This window comes from Anas platyrhynchos, chromosome 11, assembly GCF_047663525.1.
Source record: "Anas platyrhynchos isolate ZD024472 breed Pekin duck chromosome 11, IASCAAS_PekinDuck_T2T, whole genome shotgun sequence".
Lineage (NCBI taxonomy): Eukaryota > Metazoa > Chordata > Aves > Anseriformes > Anatidae > Anas > Anas platyrhynchos.
The window spans coordinates 10987494-11008840 of record NC_092597.1 but is presented as its reverse complement, the minus strand read 5'-3'; the positions used below and the strand labels follow the sequence as shown (position 1 = coordinate 11008840).

At 36.0% G+C, this 21347-nt stretch overlaps 1 protein-coding gene across 15 annotated transcripts in view; it reads left to right on the top strand.

Annotated features, from left to right (window-relative positions):
- The window catches only part of HERC1 (HECT and RLD domain containing E3 ubiquitin protein ligase family member 1), a 102912-nt gene that overhangs the window by 35675 nt on the left and 45890 nt on the right, over positions 1–21347 (top strand). For 11 of the 15 annotated variants that reach the window (XM_027466637.3, XM_072043208.1, XM_027466639.3 and 8 more), the window contains exons 18-29: positions 822–1043; positions 1971–2144; positions 3837–3951; positions 4040–4163; positions 5453–5624; positions 7342–7648; positions 9000–9120; positions 9428–9479; positions 18645–18916; positions 19156–19371; positions 19457–19577; positions 20511–20748. In XM_027466637.3, coding sequence (XP_027322438.1) covers positions 822–1043; positions 1971–2144; positions 3837–3951; positions 4040–4163; positions 5453–5624; positions 7342–7648; positions 9000–9120; positions 9428–9479; positions 18645–18916; positions 19156–19371; positions 19457–19577; positions 20511–20748 — 2134 coding nt within the window. The remainder of the gene's footprint in view (positions 1–821; positions 1044–1970; positions 2145–3836; positions 3952–4039; positions 4164–5452; positions 5625–7341; positions 7649–8999; positions 9121–9427; positions 9480–18644; positions 18917–19155; positions 19372–19456; positions 19578–20510; positions 20749–21347) is intronic. The other 4 variants (XM_027466644.3, XM_027466642.3, XM_027466636.3 and 1 more) reach the window with 2 other exon arrangements.

The window sequence follows — 21347 nt, the reverse complement described above, 5'->3', positions numbered from 1 at the left end:
TTAATTTTGCTTCCTGTTATGTGCTGCAATTCCTTCTCAATGATCCCTTAATGAAAAGTAAATAAAATCAAACAAGATTTTTGGGATAGTAATAGCTTAAAGTTTATATCTGTTATTTCAAATAAACATGCACAGGTAGTTCGCAGAGGAATATGTCATTGTGCTTTTTCAGGTAAACAGAGTAACTGAAAGGAAGAACAGAAAAAAAATGTTTTATTTGGTCATAATTGAACTGTTTTCTCATACGGTTCTGAGCAGATGTTGCAAAATTGTAGAATATTCTTTATTAAAGAAATCAGTGATAAGGAGGTAATTGGATATATACTAAGATGACAAAATCCCAAATGAGATTTTAGTTTAGTCAATAAACTCTCATAGTGAGGTAAGAAGGTAAATAATAGAAACTCTCAGGAACCATCTTGTGAGAGAGCACTGCTGTAGTCCTTTTTGATCGAGAAATTGAAGACTAGAAATTCTTGCTTGTATCATTTATCTGTGCAAGTTTAGCAGAACCTAAAGAAATATGTATTGGGCAAAATAGATGTTTGGGAAAAGTTTAAAAGGGCATTTCAACTTTGCGGTTGAATAGTTGTACTGTCAATGGTCATGGCTTTTGCTGCTGATGAAACTGAAACACTAACTGAACAATTCGTTCTAACTGTTGTTTCTACAAGTTGTTGGCAGAAAGGCCAGTCAGCTATTTACTGGGAAATGTTACCAAGATCTTCAATTAAATTTATTAATTGCATTTATTTATTTATGTATTTATTTATTTTTAAATATGGGTGACTAATTTGGTGATTCATTGCTAATACTTGTAGGTGGACCTGAACTAATAGATCCTGCTGGAGTGCCATTACCACAGCCTGCCCAGTCTTGGGTATGGCTTGTTGATCTAGAGAGGACTGTAGCTTTACTTATTGGGCGGTGTCTTGGCGGCATGCTTCAAGGACCTCCAGTGTCCCCTGAGGAGCAAGATACAGCCTACTGGCTGAAAACTCCCCTTCTCAGTGATGGAGTTGAAATGGATATTCCTCATTTGGGTAAGCTGTTAAATACATGAATCTGACTGTCATTGTAAATATTTGTGTTCAGTTTTGAAATTTCCAGATCACATTTGAGTAAGCTTGTGTACATAGGGTTCATCTTTCAGCTCTCTTGTCTATTTACATAGAAATACCAGAAGATGGAATATGGCTGTGTAAGTATGTATCGTAGTTTACAAAGGGTGTTGGAAATGCATAAAGAAAATAAAAAAAAATAAATGCAATTTCTCAGTGCAAGAAGTAACAGAAATTTCACTGAGTTAATTTTTAAATTTGTTTTACTGTTAGATGTTCAGTGTTATCAGACAAACCACGGGCTCCATTGTTCATATTTATCATCAAAAAATATCATCTTAAATTGTATTCTGCTTACAAAGTGGAATTTTTGTTAATTGTAATTAGATTATTAAAACAAAAAAAAATTAAGTCCTCCTGATTTACCAGAATTGTTGACAGCACTCAGCATGACTATTTCTAGCCAACCTTTCCTATATGAGTAATGCTTCATATTCTGTGGTGTGTTTCTCTTAATTCACATCTCCTCCTTCCTCTGATTCTGAGTGGATTGCTTCAAGACTTACTTACAAAACATTGTAGTTTTAAAGGGATCCATGTCTGAAGATGCAGTAATTGTAAGCATATGACTACAGGTCAGGAAGAATCAATACAGATTTATGATTTTGAAACAGATTGGCTAATGCTTCCAAGTCTCCATACATTTTACACAAATGGTAACTCTGAGTTGCTTTTATTCCTTATCTCATGAGAGTTTGCAGTCAGACAAAGAAGTGTATTGATTTTTTTTTTCCTTTTTTTTTCTGGAATAGAGTGGAGAGTGAAATACGCTTACACACTTGTAAGGGTAGATGCATAAATCTTCAAAATTTGCAGAGTTTAATTCCTTAAGTATTTCCCTTCTGTTAGATAAATGCATGAGCTCCTTATTAGAAGTGGCCTTATCTGGAAACGAGGAACAGAAGCCGTTTGATTATAAGCTGAGACCTGAGATTACTGTCTATGTTGATTTGGCCTTGGGTTGTACAAAAGAGCCAGCAAGGAGCCTGTGGATCAGTATGCAAGACTATGCTATTAGTAAAGGTAAGATGTTGAAAGTACACATATGTTAAAGGTATATTACATTATTCAGCTACTTGCCTAGTAAAGTCCTGTATTTTCTTTGGCAATGACTTTTAATTCTACAACATGATAAATTTATTTTATTGTCATGTTCCATGGTCCTTCTTTTTTTTTTTTTTTTTTCCCTGCTACTTATTTTTGATACTGATTCCAGTATTTGTCAAGCATGTAGTTCAATGTTCTTTCCCCCTCCTAACTAGGAGAAAAAGAGTCTTGTTTCCTTATTCAGGTGTTTGTGTTTCTGTTTTCAGAGCAAGGTGAAACTTGCAATTAAACAGAAAATTTGATGGGGAGGGGGGAGATGGGGTAAGGTGGAGTAACTTGTAAAATATGCTAAGAATGGGATGAAGTCCTCTTCTGTTTTTTAAGTCTCCAGGAGGCTGGCATTACAGTATTAATGGTTCTTCATGCTTATTGCATGTAGTCTGCGTTTATGCTCAAGCTTTCCAGGTCTCCTTTTAATGAGATCTACTGAAAATTGCTGTTGTGCTGTAACTTTCTGCAGGAGCCAGAGATGATCTTCTGTAGCTTTGGCCAAGCTAGGCCAGATTAAGAAGACAGAAAATGGTATTGTGTTCCTGTTGAGAGCAATACAGAGAATTCTGTTCTAGAATTCCATGGAATTAGGAATAATAGTTAAAAAAAACAACCAAACAAAAAACTGTTGTGTAGTTGAAAAAATCTGAGACGAATGAGCTAATATGTATTATTTTAATTTTCGAATTGGGTGTTCTAAAAGTTGTTGTGGTTCTGCTCAGTTTAAATTGCAAGTTGACTGAGAGTTGTATGGTGACGGCTAGTGTAGCATCAAATGCAAGGTGATGGAACTCACTGAGGATCAGGTATGTTAGACTAAACTTTATACTTAAATCACTATGTAGTTTTTTATGATTTCTAAAGCAGTTTTCAAGGATTCATAAATAATACTTAAGAAGAAAAATAATGTTATGAAGATATGTTCCCCTGCAGGAAAAAGTATGGAGCCTTGTGGAGTTTTGCTTGGGAGTTCTGTTATTTTATAGTGGAACAATATTATTTTCCTATGGTCCTTTTTTAAAGTGGGAAAAAATTACTTTGAAATCAGAATGTCAGTTTCTGAAAATATTGAAGGAACCTTAAATTTGAGACCTGAAAATATCTCTTGTTGATATCAGCAGTGAAGCTTGTGCTTAAGGTCTGTTAAAGTACGTACTTACGGTGATACAGATACATTTTCATCATAAGTGAGTCTGCAAAATAGTTTTTGAATCTGAATTCAACAGCTTCTAAGAGAGCAGAAGATCTCAAATACTGCATGTTCCTAAAGGAGCTCCTTGCAACTCAGTGGCTGGATAAAGGAAAGAGCTCCAGTTGTGTAACCTTGCCAAAACAGAGGGTGCAACCTAGATCAGGTCTTCTGAGCTGAGTTCCTGGCTGGCCAGTCTGTGCACCCTCACTTGGCTGACTACTAGACGTGACCATCTTGAGCAGATCAAAACATATTTGTCTCTGAAGCATTGCATTTATGAATAGTTGATGCTAAACTTATTTCTTAAACATTAAATCCACTTGTAAATGAGAAGTTTTAGACTGGTGAATATTTTCATACATTGTCAATTAAAATTTATCTGTTGGAATCAGTAGCCGGTTTTGATGAATCCTTTCTATTTTCAGATTGGGATACTGCAACTTTAAGTAATGAATCACTCCTGGATACTGTGTCCAGATTTGTTCTTGCAGCTCTTCTGAAACATACAAGTTTACTTAGTCAAGCCTGTGGGGAGAGCAGGCAAGTAACTTAAAGCTGCCTTTAAAAGCTCAATTTCAAGTTTTCAAAGAAAATTAGTGCAATTTTTTTCATTTTTTGGTCTTTTTAGTAGGTACCAGCCTGGCAAAGCCTTGGCAGAAGTGTACCGTTGTGTTTATAAAGTTCGGAGTCGCTTGCTTGCTTGCAAGAACATGGAACTTATCCAGACTAGATCATCGTCAAGAGACAGATGGGTAAGACTGTAAATCTCTTGTCAGTTATTCAGGCTATACCTGTGTGTTAAGAAAATACTACATAATACCTCAGTAGCAGATGAATTCAGTACATAGGTGAAGATGTTCAAATATTAGTTTAATTTGTTGAAGGGTTTTTTGTTCTGCCTTGTTAAAAAACAAACAAACAAACAAAAAAAACTTTGAGGATTTTTCAAATTAAATATACAGTGCCTGGTATGATGGCAGTGTCTGAATCACTTCACTAAGCCTGGTCAGAACTGATGCTGGAAGTGTTCATTGAATTACTTGATGCTGAGGACGGTTAGGCATTACAAGATAGTCCTTAAACTAGGATTAGGCTTCTCTGTTAGGATTTTTAATTGCTATTTACAAGTCTGGTGGTTCTCTGGCTCACCAAGCATACACAGGGTGGTCATTTTACACAGGTAGTAAATCTGCTGCTTCATGTTAATGCTGTAGCTGTTGTGTATGCTCACAATAAAGTACTGTGCATGTGTGGTAAGTTCCATTCCTTCTAGAAATCCTCAAGCTTGTTGTGCAAATGCAGCAGAGTAAATCTAAAGGTATGTAGTAGGTGAGTTGCATCAGAAAGATCTCATATTTAAGACTTTTGTGAAAAATAGCTGTTTCGCATTTGCATGATACACACCCTCTTAATTACAGCTGCTTGTCTCTTTCATGTGTAGGATAGTTGGCTGGGACAGTAGTTTGGATTTAAATTTCTAGCTTGGCTATCTCCCTTAAAACAAAAAGAGTTTTTAAATTACAGTTCTAAGATTACTGCCTTTCTATTGCATTTTATCTTGGGGTGTTGCATCTTTTAATTTTGAAATAAAAGGAACGATTCTGTGAATTCAGGACTGTTAAGAAAAAAAAAAGGAACATACTGGGTATTAATTTAAATAAAAAATGTTATAACACAATTCTGGCCATCAAAGTAAGTTTTATCATACCTGTCCTTTTTGAAGGGAGAATATTTTATGAGGTAACAGCATATGTTTGCTAACGCTTTTAAATGTTGAAGTATCAAAGTTTGACAGTCAAGTCCAAGTAAGTCGTACAAGGAGAGATTTTTCTACAGAGAGTCTGAATACAAGTCATTAGAGGAAATTTAGATTTCCCAACTTAAGTATTTACAGTTTTGAATATAAATAGCTGTTCACATAGTATCACAAATATCTTTTTGACATGGCAGTAAAGAAGTTTTTTTTCCTATCTACTTTGATATTCAGCTTTTATTTTGGTGAGAATTAACTCACTGTAAATTTTTATTTTTTTTAATCAAGATGTTAGATAACCAAGAATCTGCTGACATTGATACTCAAGAGCATTCTTTTACTCGTACAATTGATGAAGAAGCAGAAATGGAGGAGCAGGCAGAACGTGACAGAGAAGAAGGACACCCAGAACAGGAGGACGAAGAAGAGGAAAGAGAACATGAAGTTATGACAGCTGGTAGTAAGTACTAGTTGTGTATATCAAGAGTGTAATATGCTTTGGAAGGACAATATAATTTTTATCTCAAAGTAGAATGGGGAAAAAAGGATTGAAAAGACCGTGAAATATTTTTCTGTGTAAACATTGTTAGAAGTTTTTATAAAATGAAGTAGTGCTTTTTTTGGGTCAGAGAAGTCTTTAGGTCAGTATTTATATATAGGATTTATTGCTGCATTTGTATGTGTTAATCTTGCACATCATAAACTTTGAAGAGTAATGTTCTGAAATTTGGAAAAAAAAATTGCTGTTTGTAACAGTGGACGACTGACTGGATGGAATTCGTTTGTATCCTTGAGTATCTTGAATTTATTAAAAACATTGAGGTTTTAGTCAAAGTTTAATAGCTGTAACATTTACAATAGTTTCCCATGGGTTTTCTAAAAAATCAAAAATAAAAAAGCTCAATTCTTCAGAAAAAAAAAAGACCAAAAAAGGTGAACTTCACAAACTGTTGTTGTTATGCTGACTTGGACTTGTAATTAGAGTCCGTGAGGTAGTTAATTCTTCCAGTTTTAGTGAGGCAGCATCCAGTCACACTCAGGTGTTTTTCTGTTGTTGCCCAAAGACTGTTCTCAAAGACAGAAGTTGTGTTAGCACTGGAAGATTAAAGTGGAATGTATATATAACCTATAAAAATGTCTGTCATGGAATATTTTCCATAAATTTATTTATTTTTCTCTTCCAAACACTGTTCCTCTAGATACTGTTAGAATGTATATCTCTTGCCGGCCTTTGCTGTCACCGCCTATTTCGGTGGCAGTGCTTATATTCCTTGTTAGGACTCCCATATTCCTCTTGGGGATCTTTTCACACCAAAATATGTAACACCTTTAGTTTCCTTATCATGTGTCATCATATTCACAATGTAGTAGACTTTCCTGAAAGTGCATGATGTGGTTGAAGAGCATGGCATCATATCCTTTATGATTTTAAAAAGTGTACACATTACCTGCTCAGCACATCCAATGTTTTTGCTGCTTTTTCCTGAGGGAAGCTGATCAGTTCCCGTCTTTGATTTCTTGCTGCTTCTAGCTATTAACACCAATGGAGAAGGTGTTTGGAATTATCTTTAACTTTCCAAAGGGAAGCTGAATGTTTAAAATTAAAATGATTAAATCAAGAGAACTTCAGTTCTTTGGACAGAGATGATGCAATCTCTCATACCACTTCTCTAGAAGAATCTGTGTAAGACAACAGCAGAATTAAGGAAGAATTAAGTGAAGACTGACAATTTTGGTAGCATCTTCATTGTACTAATCAAAGCTAATAACAGCATTAAACTGTTTGAGTATTGAATTACAGAGGTGCTGTTCTCTGGAACACAGATTTACAGATGCATTGCTTTATACGTCTGCTAAAAGGCTAGCATGAAATAATCTCTTTCTCTTCGATAATATCCACGTAGCAGTTGGATTGCAGTAAGACATTAAAAGTGTGTTTAGTGTTCTGTCAAATCGTATTGTCCCCTTCATTTTAAGCTTAACATTGTGTAAATGCTTTATTTAAGCTGTTTGTGTGACTACTCTTATAGCTTTGTATTATTGCATTCTTTTAATGTTCGAAAAATAGCTGTTGCTTTTCATAATGGGGCATTTTTAGCTTCAGCTGTAGATGAATATTTTGTTCTGTGTAATTTTGTCTAGAAGTTAAGACCTTCTTTTTGTGTTGCATGTTACAGAAATATTTCAATGTTTCCTATCAGCCCGTGAAGTAGCTCGCAGTCGGGATCGAGATAGGATGAACACTGGGACAGGGACTAGACTTGATGATCAACCTCCTCAGTCTCAGCAGGAGCGAAGAATCAGCACTGATCTGACTGAAGGTCAAGATGTGTATACTGCTGCATGCAACTCTGTGATCCACAGATGTGCCTTGTTGATCCTAGGAGTGAGCCCTGTTATCGAGGAACTCCAGAAACGAAGGGAGGATGGACAGTTACAGCAGCCTCCCTCTACTGCTCCTGAGAGTATTGGACTCATGACGAGGTGTGGTTCACTGAATACATAAATATTTAACTCTTCTGTTTCCTTTTCAGATCAAAATAACCTCTGTTTTCCTTTGTGGATTCTTAGAAAAAATGGAGCAGTGCTTATGGTTTGGTGTGGGTTTTTTTGCTGCTGGTAGTGGTGGTGGTTTTGAGATCAGTGTCTTTTTCTCAGTTTTCTTTGTCCACATTTACTCAATTAAGAGTTTTTTGTGGTTTTTTTTTTTTTTTTGGACCATATTATTTTTCGTAGTTGAGCTTATTGATGAATAGTAATTAAGTCCAGATCATCTGGTGTACAGATAATTTTATGTAATTGGGAAAATTCATTATATTTCCTAAAAATTATTCATGTGTTTAGATGCTCTATTTTTTCCTGAACCATAAGCTATGTCTTGTATTGTAATGTCTAAAAACATTGTATATGCTTAAAAAAAAAAAAAAGAGCCAAAGCTTATTATGAAAAAATAGTCATTTGTGATTAATTTTAGTATTCCTAATATCTTGGCATGTGCAAGACAGTGTTGTTAGGTGTGGAAGAGTAACAAAATAAAGCCAGATAATTCATTAGATTTGAGAAGTGTATAGTTCAGAACATATAAATACTCCATAAACCAAGATCTTCTTGGTAACAGAACTTTTCTCTAAACTCGGTCCATGTAAACTTTTTATTTCACAAATCTCTGTGTGTGTGTGTTAGAATATAACATAGAAATTATTAAATTTGGATACAGTCCTTGGTAGCTAGTGCTCCTAGTGAACTTCTCAGTCTACTTAAACTTCTAGTGTGGAGAAACTTTGTTGCTGTGACATTTCCAGTTTTATTTAATATGAAGGTAGTGATGAAGAGTTCAGAGTAAGATTATAGCTATTCAGTACCCTTTTATTCTTTTTGCCTCCTTTGGGAAGTCTGGTCCCTAAAGCATAAATTGTCTCTCTCATTGTCAAAGTGGCTTTCATCTGTGGATATCAACTTTAGGATGCATTTTTTCAGTTTTGTTTTTTTTTTTTAACATAAGTTTGGTGCTTTTTCACCCACTTTCTCTCTGTTTTCGTGTCCTCTTAGTTCAGAAATGCTTATGTCTAGTGTATGTAATGATCAGTCATTCGAAGTTAGCGTTCATTCAGTTGACCAATAAGGGTGGCAAGAAGTAACAAAATTTATTAATAAATTTATAAGCATAACCAAAAACATCAGACCATTTTTTTCCTCTTTGATGTATTTTTGTATTGTTCCATGATAGTGTTCTCTCAAATAAAACTGTGGTATCTGCTGAATTTGCCTGTCAACTTACTTTTGGCTAATACAAGTATTTTCTTTGTGTTTTTTTTCATTGGTACATCTGAGGCAGGAGTGAAAGTCTTACTGCAGAGAGTCGCTCAATCCATGCAAACTCAAACTATAGACTGATTAAGTCAAGAAGTGAATCTGATTTATCTCAGCCAGAATCAGATGAAGAAGGTTATTCACTGGTGAGTAAAATAGCATTATATGCCTTGGAGATTATTGGTACATTTTCTAGGTGGGAAATACATGTTAAACATTTGTCATTTATTCATTATTATTAGTATTATGTTTCAGTACAGGGGTCTCTGCCAATTACTGTTAACTAGTAACTGCTATTAAGAGAAAGTAAAGGTGGTAAAACAGCAATTTAAATTATTACAGCTCTGTTCGTTTTCTTATTTTTGAGGGGGATTTGTATTTTAAACACTCTAATATTATGCACCACGTATGTTCACTTAAGGGAATGAGTTTTTTATTATTTTTTTACTCTAGAGTGGAAGACGAAATGTTGATTTGGATTTGGTGTCATCACACAGAAAGAGGGGTAAGTTTTATCAATATCAATTTACCTAAAGAATACTGATCAGAGTAAATACATTAATATTTCTTAAGTTAAAATATGTTTGCAGTTAAATACAGTACATTAATGACAGGAAGTTAAAACTGAGTGTTTAAAAATGATGTTGTATGGAATTCTTACCTTGTATTTGTTGTGCTAACATTGACTGCTTTGTAGCTTGGTTGTAATGTTTCCTAGGTTATAACCATTTCTTCTAGTTTCTAGAATTGCAGCTCTCTTCTGAAGCGAGTGAGGATTTCAGTGATTTCAAATGAATTAAGAATTCTCACTCTGTTTTCACTCTTAACTTTAAGAAAAAAAAATGGCAGAGAATTTCAGTATCAAGTTGAATGATCCATTCTTGTGCTAACGTTGATAATATACCTTAAAATGTGCTTTAACATTGAAAACTGTTATCTAGAAAGTACTGCATAATTTGTACATCATCTCAACACCAGCACACCTACAGAACCAGGCAACCACTTCTCCCATTACTCCCATATAAATCAGACTTTTAGCCTTCGTTTTGGGGAATCTACATTAGCTGCTTCTCAGGTAGCAGTAGACAGAACAAAGGATGCGTGTTTACACAGGGATCAAAAAGTCCTGCTTCACTCTGGATGATGCAGAGTCATTGCTAGAACGGCAAATTATGTCTGTTCCATGGTATTTGTTACATCCTTGCTAAAAGGTTAACAGGAATTAGGTTGAGTTAGGGTGTGCTTTAATTATGTAAGCCTGAATGCTGTTAGGTAACTTAAGAGTTCTGGTTTAATGGCCTTCATCATTAAGCAGAGTACTGAGAGGTAGCTTTCTTCTAAAAGTCTTTTGGAATCCTAAATCACGCTATCAGTGGCAACACTCATTATGCTTTAATTTAGTAATACGGAAAGGAATTCCTTGTATACATATACTCAGTTGAACCCATTCAACAAACAAATTTCATAGAGCTGTTCACAGTGTGACAGCATGATGTATGTTAGCGTTCTCAGTGTTAGGAGATCTGATAGAGTCTCTGTCAGCACCCAGATCTCCAACATACTCTTTGAAGCCACCATTTTTAGCTTTGCTGTTAGAGAACTGATACAGACTCTGTACTCTCTTTCCTCTATATCCTAAAAGTAATCCAGGAAATCATCTTGAGTTAGGTCTGAGACGTGGTGTATTGTACAGGTTATCGTTCCTGAACTGTTGATTAGACTGAGGAGGTTGTTGGGTCATGGGTTCCAGGAGATAGGGAGCAATGCAAGAATAGACTTTATCAGCATACCGTTGTATAGAAGCTTCTTATAACACAGGAAGGTTCTGTACCAAGTTTGCAACACAAAGGAGAAATGGGGGTAAGGGCAGTTGGTCTATCCAGAATTTAAAGAAGCTCAGATAGCCTGCTTTGAAACTGAGTATGTACTGCTACCTGTTGTCTTCTTCTGGAGGACTTACTTTGTTGTCCCATCCATCATACCTAAAGATTTTTAGTCTGGCTTTAACAACTGGAGGTTTGTCAACATACAACAGTGAAAACTTTTCACTCACCCTGGAAGGTATATATGCCCATTTTGGTTGATACCCAATACCAGACTCATCCAGTGAACACTGCTTCCGTTTACTGGAAAACATTCCTGATACTTACCTTAAGGTCAGAAAAAGATCTTCAAAGATCTGTTTGATCAAGCAGAAAAACTATTCAGTGTTGTGCTATTTAAGGTCCTTAATTTCTTACCAGATGTTTGGTTTTGGGAATCCTAGTTGGTCTTGTACAGTGCAAGCATGTCCTAGTGTTTGTTCAAGGCATAACTTGAAGACATTTTGTATTGTCCACTCCTTACTCCTTATAATATAGTCAGCACTCTGAAGTTCTAGAGGTTCTGCAGTGCATATCAAGGATATTTTGATTGGTAAAACCCCTCCAGTTTCATCTTTATTCTTGTGATATACTTTTATATACACTGACAAAGGGGACATCATATTCACTGTTACCTCAGCTCGAGGAATGGGGGAAATGTAAATTTTCACAGCATGTTGTCTTTATGCTGTGCTTCATCCCAGTTTGCTGGCAAAAGAGTTCCATAAGAATGAGCTATTTGAATTTGCTGTATTTCTTAAGCATTGAAATATTAAAAGAAGCCTAGTCTTCCATTTTTCGTAGGTAAACAACTGTAGAAGGAGAGACCCATAGAATGCTGTTGCATTGCTCCTCAAGATGCTCTCCAGCTTAGACATTTATACATTTTCAACATTTTTGTGAGAAACAAGTGCTTTTTTTTTATTTTTTATTTTTAGATGTTCTTTCCATGTGCAATTTCATGTCTTGTGCTCATTCTGCATATGATCTGCTTTTGAACAGAGGATGTGGAAGGTGTTTATGCTAATAAATCCTAATGAGGAAAATGGGAGAAGGGAAACATGCATGCCATATGGATGGTTGAGGAAATGTCTAATTTGGATGCAGAAGATAATCATGAATTACAGCAGAAGTACATATGGGAAATGCTTCTCAAATTACAGTTAACATAAAGCAAGGCCTCCCGTGTTTTCTCATCTCTATTTCTACAAAACAGAAGTAACCGTTATTTCTTTAAGGAACTAAAGGCTGAAGTTCTCGAACTGTTGTTGGAACAAATGTTGAGTTGGCACAGTTAGGTGGGAAAGAAGTGGCATCTTAAAGAACCACGGGAAACACTTCTTATTTTTTTTCAGATTAAATTTATGAAGTAATTTAAAGGGAAACAAAGTCAATTGTGTTTCCTTTTACATCTGGTTTTGAGAATAAGTCTGATTGTAGTTTGTAGCAGTCCTTTGAAATACATTTATTCCTTCAAACCACAAACTTGTGTGAAGGAGGTTGACAAGCAGAGCTAATTGGATAGGATTTTTTTTTTTTTTTCTGGAGAAATTTCCTTCCATCACCATTAAATGGTGAATACATTTTCCTGTAAGCTGTGCTATTCTGGAGACTTCGAAGGTGATTTTTCCTAAAACAAATTTCTTCAGTGTATGGGCACTTCTTAACAAGTTTACTAGAATTTAACCACACTGCTTGCTACATAATGGTGGTAAGTAGGAAGAAGATGATAAAATTTCCAAGATCCAACTGCTTTTGTTCTCTGGGGTTCATCAGCCTGCTGTAGGGTCCTTTTCATCTGAGTACTAGCTACTAATCACTGTGAACCTTTCGAAATGTGCCATTAGTTGTAGACATTCATGTTTCTTTTAAAGGTTAATTCTGGAAGCACTGCCTTGCCCTGTTGGTGCTATTGACACCTGTTTGACATCAAACAATATACTATCTTCAGGAAAATTCCCTCTTGATAACTGCCAAAGAAGACAAGAAGAAATCTTGCCACGTACTTGGAATATTAAACAACTTTAAGTTGAAATGCTAGAAAATTGTTCAAATGGATAGGAATTGATGATTACTTTCCCAGTTCCAGTTGGGAGTAGTCATGTCCCAAGTATATTCAGGCCAATCAGATCTTAAAAGGGAGACTTGAGATAGTTATTACCTTTGTTTTCCTCTAGGAGCAAATCAATCCCATATGTAACCATCAGAGAATAAATCGTTTTGATATTCTTATTTTGTTACTATAGGTGGCAATTTTAGTCAGTTACTAAGGTATTGATGGAATCATAGAATATCCTGAGTTGGAAGGGACCCATAAGGATCATCAAGTCCAACTCCTGGCACCACATAGGTCTACCCAAAAGTTTAGACAGTGTGCCTAAGTGCACAGTCCAATCACTTCTTAAATTCAGACAGGCTTGTTGCAGTGACTATGTCCCTGGGGAGCCTGTTACAGTGTGCGACCACCCTTTCGGTGAAGAACCTCTTCCTGATGTCCAGCCTAAACTTCCCCTGCCTCAGCTTAACACCGTTCCCACAGGTTCTGTCACTGGTGTTTACAGAGAATAGGTCACCTGCCTCTCCACTCCTCCTTGCGAGGAAGTTGTAGACTGCGATGAGGTCCCCCCTCAGCCTCCTCATTTCCAGGCTGAACAGGCCCAGTGCCCTCAGCCACTCCTCATACGTCTTCCCCTCTAGGCCCTTCATCATCTTCGTCGCCCTCCTGGGGACACTCTTCAACAGTTTAATGTCCTTCTTGTACTGTGGTGCCCAGAACTGCACATGGTGCTCAAGGTGAGGCCACACCAGCGCAGAGCAGAGCGGGACAGTCACCTCCCTCAACCGACTGGCGATGCCGTCTTGATGCACCCCAGGATAAGGCTGCCAGGGCACACTGCTGGCTCATATTCAACTTGCAGTCAACCGCAACCCCCAGATCCCTCTCTGCAGGGCTGCTCTCCAGTGTCTTGTCACCCAGTCTGTATGTAAAGCCAGGGTTGCCCCATGCCAGGTGCAGGACCCAGCACTTGCTTTTGTTAATTTTCATGTGGTTGGTGATCGCCCAGCTCTTCAATCTGTCCAGATCTCTCTGCAAGGCATTTCCACCCTCATCCGAGTCCCCAACTCCTCCAAGTTTGGTGTCATTGGCAGATTTGCTCAGAACACCTTCTAGTCCTACATCCAAATCGTTTATTAAAACATTAAAGAAGACTGGCCCTAAAATGGAGCCTTGAGGGACCCCACTAGTGACCGTCCGCCAGCCTGATGTGGCCCCATTTACCACAACCCTTTGAGCCCTGCCCTTCATTGCTCACCCATTGTATGATGTTTTTGTCAAGTTGTATACTGGACATTTTGTCCAGTAGGATCCTATGGGAAACCGTGTGAAGACTAGATGGATCAAATTTTTCAGCTCTCAGAAAAGCTGAATGTGTGAATGGGTGTCTTTCTCTGTCTTCCCTTTCCTACTTTCCTGCAGTGCAATCAGCAGTCTGTGTAGAGTACGTCCTTGCAAAGCGTGGAAAAAAATGCACTGTGTGTAGGGTATTGGTGAGTGATTTTTTTTTTGTACAGGTGTGAAAGTAATTTTCTCTGAAGTAGGTTGACTTACTTTATAATTTGTTTATTGAATTCAGCAACTTGTTATTCAAAATTCAGATCACTTTTCCTCAGTAACCTAATCTCACTATTGGTCTGATTTTTTTTTTTATGGTATAAAAGCTGTTCATATTCATAAATCGCAATATAGAAAGTCAACATTAAAAAAAATACTGTAAGTTGTTCCTGTGGTCTTGCAGCTGAGTGTGAAAGGAAAGCATTGTCTTTGGGTCTTTTTACTCAGTTAACATATTAGCCACTCAGTCCAATCTTTAATCTAATTGCTTTCTCCATTTATTGTATCTGTTCAGAAATGAGACACATTTCTACTTCAGCCTGATGATCCTCTGAGTACCTTATTCCTTGCTGCTATTCAGTTAGATCCAAATCAGTAAACTTTTATTTCTATTCCTGCAAAATAAAAATCTCTTTTTCAAAACTTTTGCCGTAAGGGGTGATGACCACATAAATATTTTCCCCTGATATGTAAGCCCTTTTGCTTTCTTTTTCATTGCCTAGATTTATCTTCTTCAGTTTTGCAGACCCAGAGAGCATGCCTCAAAATGTTGCACCTGTAGGATACTGTACATTGCATTAAATATCTAGTAGTAAAGAATGCATTTTCAGCAGTGCAATCACAAACTTATTTACGGACAGATAATTGCTAGTCGGCCAGTCTTCATTTAAATGTTAATTCAGTCAATTCCAGCATGCCTGTGTGTACTGTAGGACTTTACTAACACAACAGAGTGACTAAAAAAGCAACAACTTAGATTATATCTAAATTAAATTGAAATGTAATGGCGTATCTATATTGATTTGAGTTCTGTGTTTTGAAGTTGAAACTGAAGATAATTTTGAGTGAGGGACATAAATGTATTGGTGTATGTGTGTACCTGTGTTAAAAGGAATGCTTTTTTTTTCCCTGCAGAGATGGCAGAAAATTTAGAAAGTCTGTCACCTAGAGTATACTAATTAAAAACGGGAATAAATCTTCTTTTTTTTTTTTTTTCTAACTTTGCTGCTTGATGTATAGAGGTATTGATTGAGATGAGAATGGTCATTTAAGTCTAAGTCACTATAAAATGAGGAAGAGATATGAATATATTGTCTTCTGTTTCAAATGTGTGCTTTTGTCTTCTGATTCTTGTGTGGTGTAGTGTATTTACTCCTTTTTGGCCAGTTGAGCCCCAGAAAAAAGAAGAGCTTCAAGCAAGTACCTGATGGCATGTTTATTTTTTTTCTCTATAGCTTCCCTACATGTTTTATGTTTTATGAAGTGTGTATTGCAGCTGTGCCACATTCATTTAGAAAACTCATTTTTACAAGCTGGCTTATAAGGACAAGTAAACTTTTTTGGTTTGTTTTGTTTTTACTGTAAGCTTAAAGATTATTCTTATACGTAACTCTGTTCATGTGATTGTAAAGGCTTATAGAAGTCCTAAGCTGCAATCAGTTCTGTGTAATGGATATTGCACAGAATCTAGCTAAGCTAATACACAAGCATACTTTGATTCTTTTGTTGATACTTAACATCTTCAAGAAAAAGGAAGTTTGTTTTAGATTGGCCCTAATTCTTAAATGTTTTAATTCTGAAGTCTAAGCATATACTTTGTCTTCTGACATTCTTTGTTTTTAATCTTTAAATTTTCAGTTATGTCTTCACTTGTTTTACATTTAGCCTGTAACTCTTAATTCTTGAACTCCTATCCTAATTTGAAACAATTTAAAATTGTTTTTATTTTTGCAATTAATACTAGAAGTGATTTGCTAAGACCTAATCTTCTTTCAAATGTGAAATAGTTTAGTTTTCTATTAATACATAGATGGGTGATCTTATTAGTTCGTTTGTTGACTATCAAAACTAAATTGTCTTCTGATGTTCTGTTAATACTTGAAAGGATATCTCCTGAAGGTTATGGTTTAAGGCATCAGAATTGTTTTGTGCTTCATTACAAATCCTTGGATTCTGTGCTGTGCTTATTAGTGGCATGGTACAGTATAGGACAGGTTGAGGAGAAGGAAGCTATCATCACTTTGGAAGGCTTTAACCTCTCCTGCTGTGGAAGAAAGACTGAAGAGCTTAGACTGAAGACTTGTGAAATAGTTGTTGGTATATACGCAGCATTTGGTATACTTGGTACTGATTTGGCTTATGCTTACTGTAGGAAACCTGAGGTTTCAATTTTTCTCTCCCCTGGACTCTCTTCACCATGCATATGCTAGGAAACTCCTTCTCTGGTGAAACCAAATTATTTAGAACCCATTTATGATGTCCCTTATATTTCATGTTTCTTAGCTGCCACTTCAGCATATACATGTAACTTAGCTTTTAACAGAGAGTTTTAAAACAATTACTATATGAATTAATATTAAAAATAGGGTAAGGCCATATTTATCTTTACTTATGTTTTAAATACAGATATCAGGTACAAGTTGTAAAACTGAGTAACAGAGTTTCTGTAAATTCTCTCATATTTAAACAAGACAAAGTTGATGGTTCTTTTTAAGCCAGGTAATATTACTGTGTAGAATAAACCAGCAGAAATGTAGAAGTTATATTCAACTTTGAAAAAATAGTGTTTAAAATTAATGTTTTAATATCTCTGCATAATTCAAAATAAATTTTTGTCCTTATATTTTTGGTCAATTATCTTATTAGGTCATATTTGACCTAAGTACTGTGATGCTTCTTTCTGAAGCCATTGCAATCTTGCTTAGTAGCAAGCGTAAGGAATGCCATACAAATGCACATAAACACTACTCACAGAAAAGGTAATGGGATGTGAAGAGGTTTTCATAATTCATATCCCTGCCAGAAAATTTTTTGTCAGCTTCGTGGAGGTCAGCTAACTAATTTACAAAGGAAAAGCAAAATTTCACAGTATTTTGGATGTGTAAATTGTGGGAAAGTGCAGATTGTGATACAGAAGAGTGGCCTTTTGGCTTGTCTCAGGAAAAAAATGGTGGGGAATGGTTGGTAGGAATGTTGTCCTAAGTTTGTGTGAGTACTGTGAATGGATTGTGTTTCTCCAGACAATATCTGTAGTTTCTTGGGCACAAGAGACACTAATATTGCAAAATTCTATGTAGATTATTTGAGATAATTCAAAATAGACTTTTAAAGTGAATTTAAACTTTCTTAAGGTTTCTCTATAGGTCTCCAGACACTCCCTTTCTGTACAAATGGAAAGGTCTTTTGAGCCAGGGTCTGACCTCTTGTAGGTCAGACTAACTAAATCCAACTCAGCTAACATCAATTACAAAAGTAATAAAATACCAACTTTTTTGTTGATACATATATATATTTAACTGATACAGATCAGTTAATTGTTGGTGAAGGTATGACTTCAATGTCATTACACTCATTTGAGCCAGAGATGCAGTTCTAGCTAAATGTTTTTGGAGGTGAGATGAAGTATACGATGATAAATAAATCCCAGTGCCACAGATTGACTGATGCTCATTTGAAGAAGTACATTAATTAGTGAAGGTAAAGTTTCAGGTAGTGTAATGACATGCTGGTGTAACAGGAAGTACTTGAAAATAGAGATATGAAATTGGCAAATGGCTAAGATAGAGTTTAATACATACCACAGAGAGCAATTTAATATACATGAATCTATTTATCATGAATCGTTAGAAAGTAAATGTTCTGTTAGTCTAAAATGAAAGTTTTGGTTGATTTACTTGCCCTTCTGCACTCAAGAATTCTGCAAATATTTAATCAAAAAATAACATTATGCTTTTTCTAATCTATAAAATATATAATAACATGATTAAAACAAAACAAAACAAAAACACTCATTTTAGGATTAGACTTTAAAATACATCTACGAAGCGCACAACTTCTTTTGTAGCAGATCTTTTCTTTACTGTTTTCTCATTTAGCTGCAAAGCATTTTTATTCCTTGGTCTAGCTTTAAGCTGAGCAGTTCGAGTGGCTTCTGTCTTTTTGTTTTCTCACTCGGCAGCGTGTTGCAATACTGCTTAACTTAATTAAAAGAAATACAGCTTTTCCTTTAGGGCAATTGCTGTAAATTTAAATCAAGTGTTTTGCTCTAAGTTGCTTAATGCATGGTATAATTAATCATGAATATCCATTTTTCACCTGTATGAATAGCAGCAGTTCAGTCTTTACCTGCTGTCAGAATTGTTACTTGTTACTTATTGATTTGAAATTTATGAGACTTCATTGTATATATGTTTAGGAGCAATACACAGTCAAGTGGAACCTTTAAGTGACTCATGGGCTCGACTAAAACACAGCAGAGATTGGTTGTACACTTCCTCCTACTCATTTGTTGAGTCCGATTTTGACCTCTCAAGATCTCTTGGAGTTCATACTTTGATTGAAAATGTTGTCAGCTTTGTAAGTGGAGATGTGGGAAACTCTCCAGGATTTAAGGAACCAGAGGAAAGCATGTCCACCAGTCCGCAGGCATCAATAATTGCAATGGAGCAGCAGCAGCTGAGGGCTGAGGTAAGTTTCAATTTAATAACTTTTCTTATTTTTCCATATATTACAGATTTTATGGATTTCTTTTAACATTATCCAGATTCTGTCTGTACAAATGTGCTTTTAGTCTTAAGATTTATCAAAATCACGGATACTGTCAAAGGAAACAGCTACATCGATCACTCTTGCTCATAGTTGAAGATGATCGGATTTCTAAGGAAGCTTCCTTTTTAATACTGCCTTTTGACTGCCTTTGCTTTCAGCTTCGTCTAGAAGCGCTTCATCAGATCTTAGTGCTTCTATCAGGGATGGAGGAAAAAGGAAGTGTGCCATTAATGGGAAGTCATCAAGGGACAGGATTTCAGTCGTCTTCATTGCTTACTTCTGTTAGACTACAGTTTCTTGCTGGTTGCTTCGGTTTGGGTACTGTAGGACATGCAGGTGCCAAAGGAGAGAGTGTACGACTGCATCACTACCAGGTGTGTATTTTGGTGGGATTTTTTGCTGTTTCAGTGGATGATAAAAATGTTATCAGTGCTTACAGTATTTATTTGTTTGACTCAGGATGGTATCAGAGCAGCTAAGAGAAGTATTCAGATTGAAATCCAGGTGGCTGTGCACAAAATTTACCAGCAATTGTCTGCTACATTAGAAAGAGCACTGCAAGCTAATAAGCATCACATAGGTAAGTGAAGATCAGATTTGTAAAATATGTCCTCTAATATACAGTACAACAGCTTATAAGTTTAACAAAGAAGACTTTGATATGAGTGGCCAGAACTCATGGATGCAGTATCTGTCTGACAGCTTCTTTTCTGAAGAGAGAGGGGATTTAAAACCTTTTTGTCTTACCTTTATTCAAGTGTCAGCCCTTTTTAGGGTTTTAAAGTGTTATAAACCTTTCTATTCCTGTAAGCCACACACTACAATTTTCCAGTCGCATGTTTCTTTTGCACCTTACAGTTTTTTGTGTTTTTTTTTTATATTATTTTATTTTAGGTTTTCCAGGAATGAGCAGTTTTGAGAAGAGATTAAACTCCAAACCTTTATCTTTTATTTGGGTGCACTTTCTTTAAACCAAAAACAAATGAACAGAGCATGTTGCATGTTTTGAAAGCACCTTTACCACGATATTGCTATGTGTTTCTGTTCTTGAGAGAAAGTTGGAATTCTGCAACTCTTTGTGCATTTGTATTGTCTGAGAGCTTCAGTACAGAATAGTTTGATGATAATGCCTGATGGTCATGGTTACCTGAATTATTTCATTGGTTTCACTTACAATTAAATGGAATCAAAATAAATTTCTTGAATCTACCTGATGTGCAAGCAGAAAATTGCATATTTTACCTACGTTATACTTACCTTGGAGAGAAGAATCTGGTCTGATTTTGAGATTTAGCGTCAGAACATTTATATCACAAACTAGATCTGAACAATATTTTTCTTTGGACAACCATAGCAGAGAGTGCATTGAGTTAAAGGAGGGGATATTATGATGGTACATAAGAAAGACTACCTCAAAGTGTGTGATAATGGCAACTCTGTCTTGTCTTAGTATTCTTACTCTGAAGAGCTTATTAATTAAAAACAACTTTTTTTTTATATATATAATCTTTAGAAGCACAACAGCGTCTTCTGCTGGTAACAGTCTTTGCTCTGAGTGTACACTATCAGCCCGTTGATGTCTCCTTGGCCATTTCCACTGGTTTGCTGAATGTGCTATCCCAGTTGTGTGGCACAGACACCATGCTAGGACAACCACTCCAGTTGCTGCCCAAAACTGGTATTTCTCAACTCAGCACAGCCTTGAAAGTAGCCAGTACAAGACTACTTCAGATCCTTGCAATCACCACAGGGTGAGTATTGAATGCTCCCTTGCTTTCAAAAAATGTGATCTTCTGTCTTTTCAGCATCCTTTAAAAGCAACTCTTCTTTTGCGTGAGTTTTCTTTAGGATAGGAAGTAGTGTTCAGAAACATAGAAGCGAAGGGGAAAAAAAAAGTGTAGTTGCATTATTCATAAGGAAGATGAAGATTAGACTGATAAGTATTTTTAAATTGTAGGTAATGAGTTTGGACTAGGATAATTAGAACTACATGGGAGCTTTATGATCTCCAAACATTGTGCTATTCCCCCTTTTTCAAGTATGACTTCATATAGGTCCATTCAGATGATGATATTAGGCTTTCTGTTGCTGTGTAATATTCATTTATACAAAAAGTAATACCAACAATAATCTTGTAGGTGTTCTTCAGAACAGTGCATTGTGTTTTTTTTCAGAACACAAAGCAATATTCTGAGAAATATGTTAGACCAGGGAACAAGATCCAAAATTTTATCAAAAGTGAAAGACCTGAAGTTTGTTTGGAGCATGACTCTGATTTAATATAGAGTAGGTGCACCTTACTTTCAGTGTTCATACAAAGCTGTGAATTTACCTGTCACATCTGTTACAT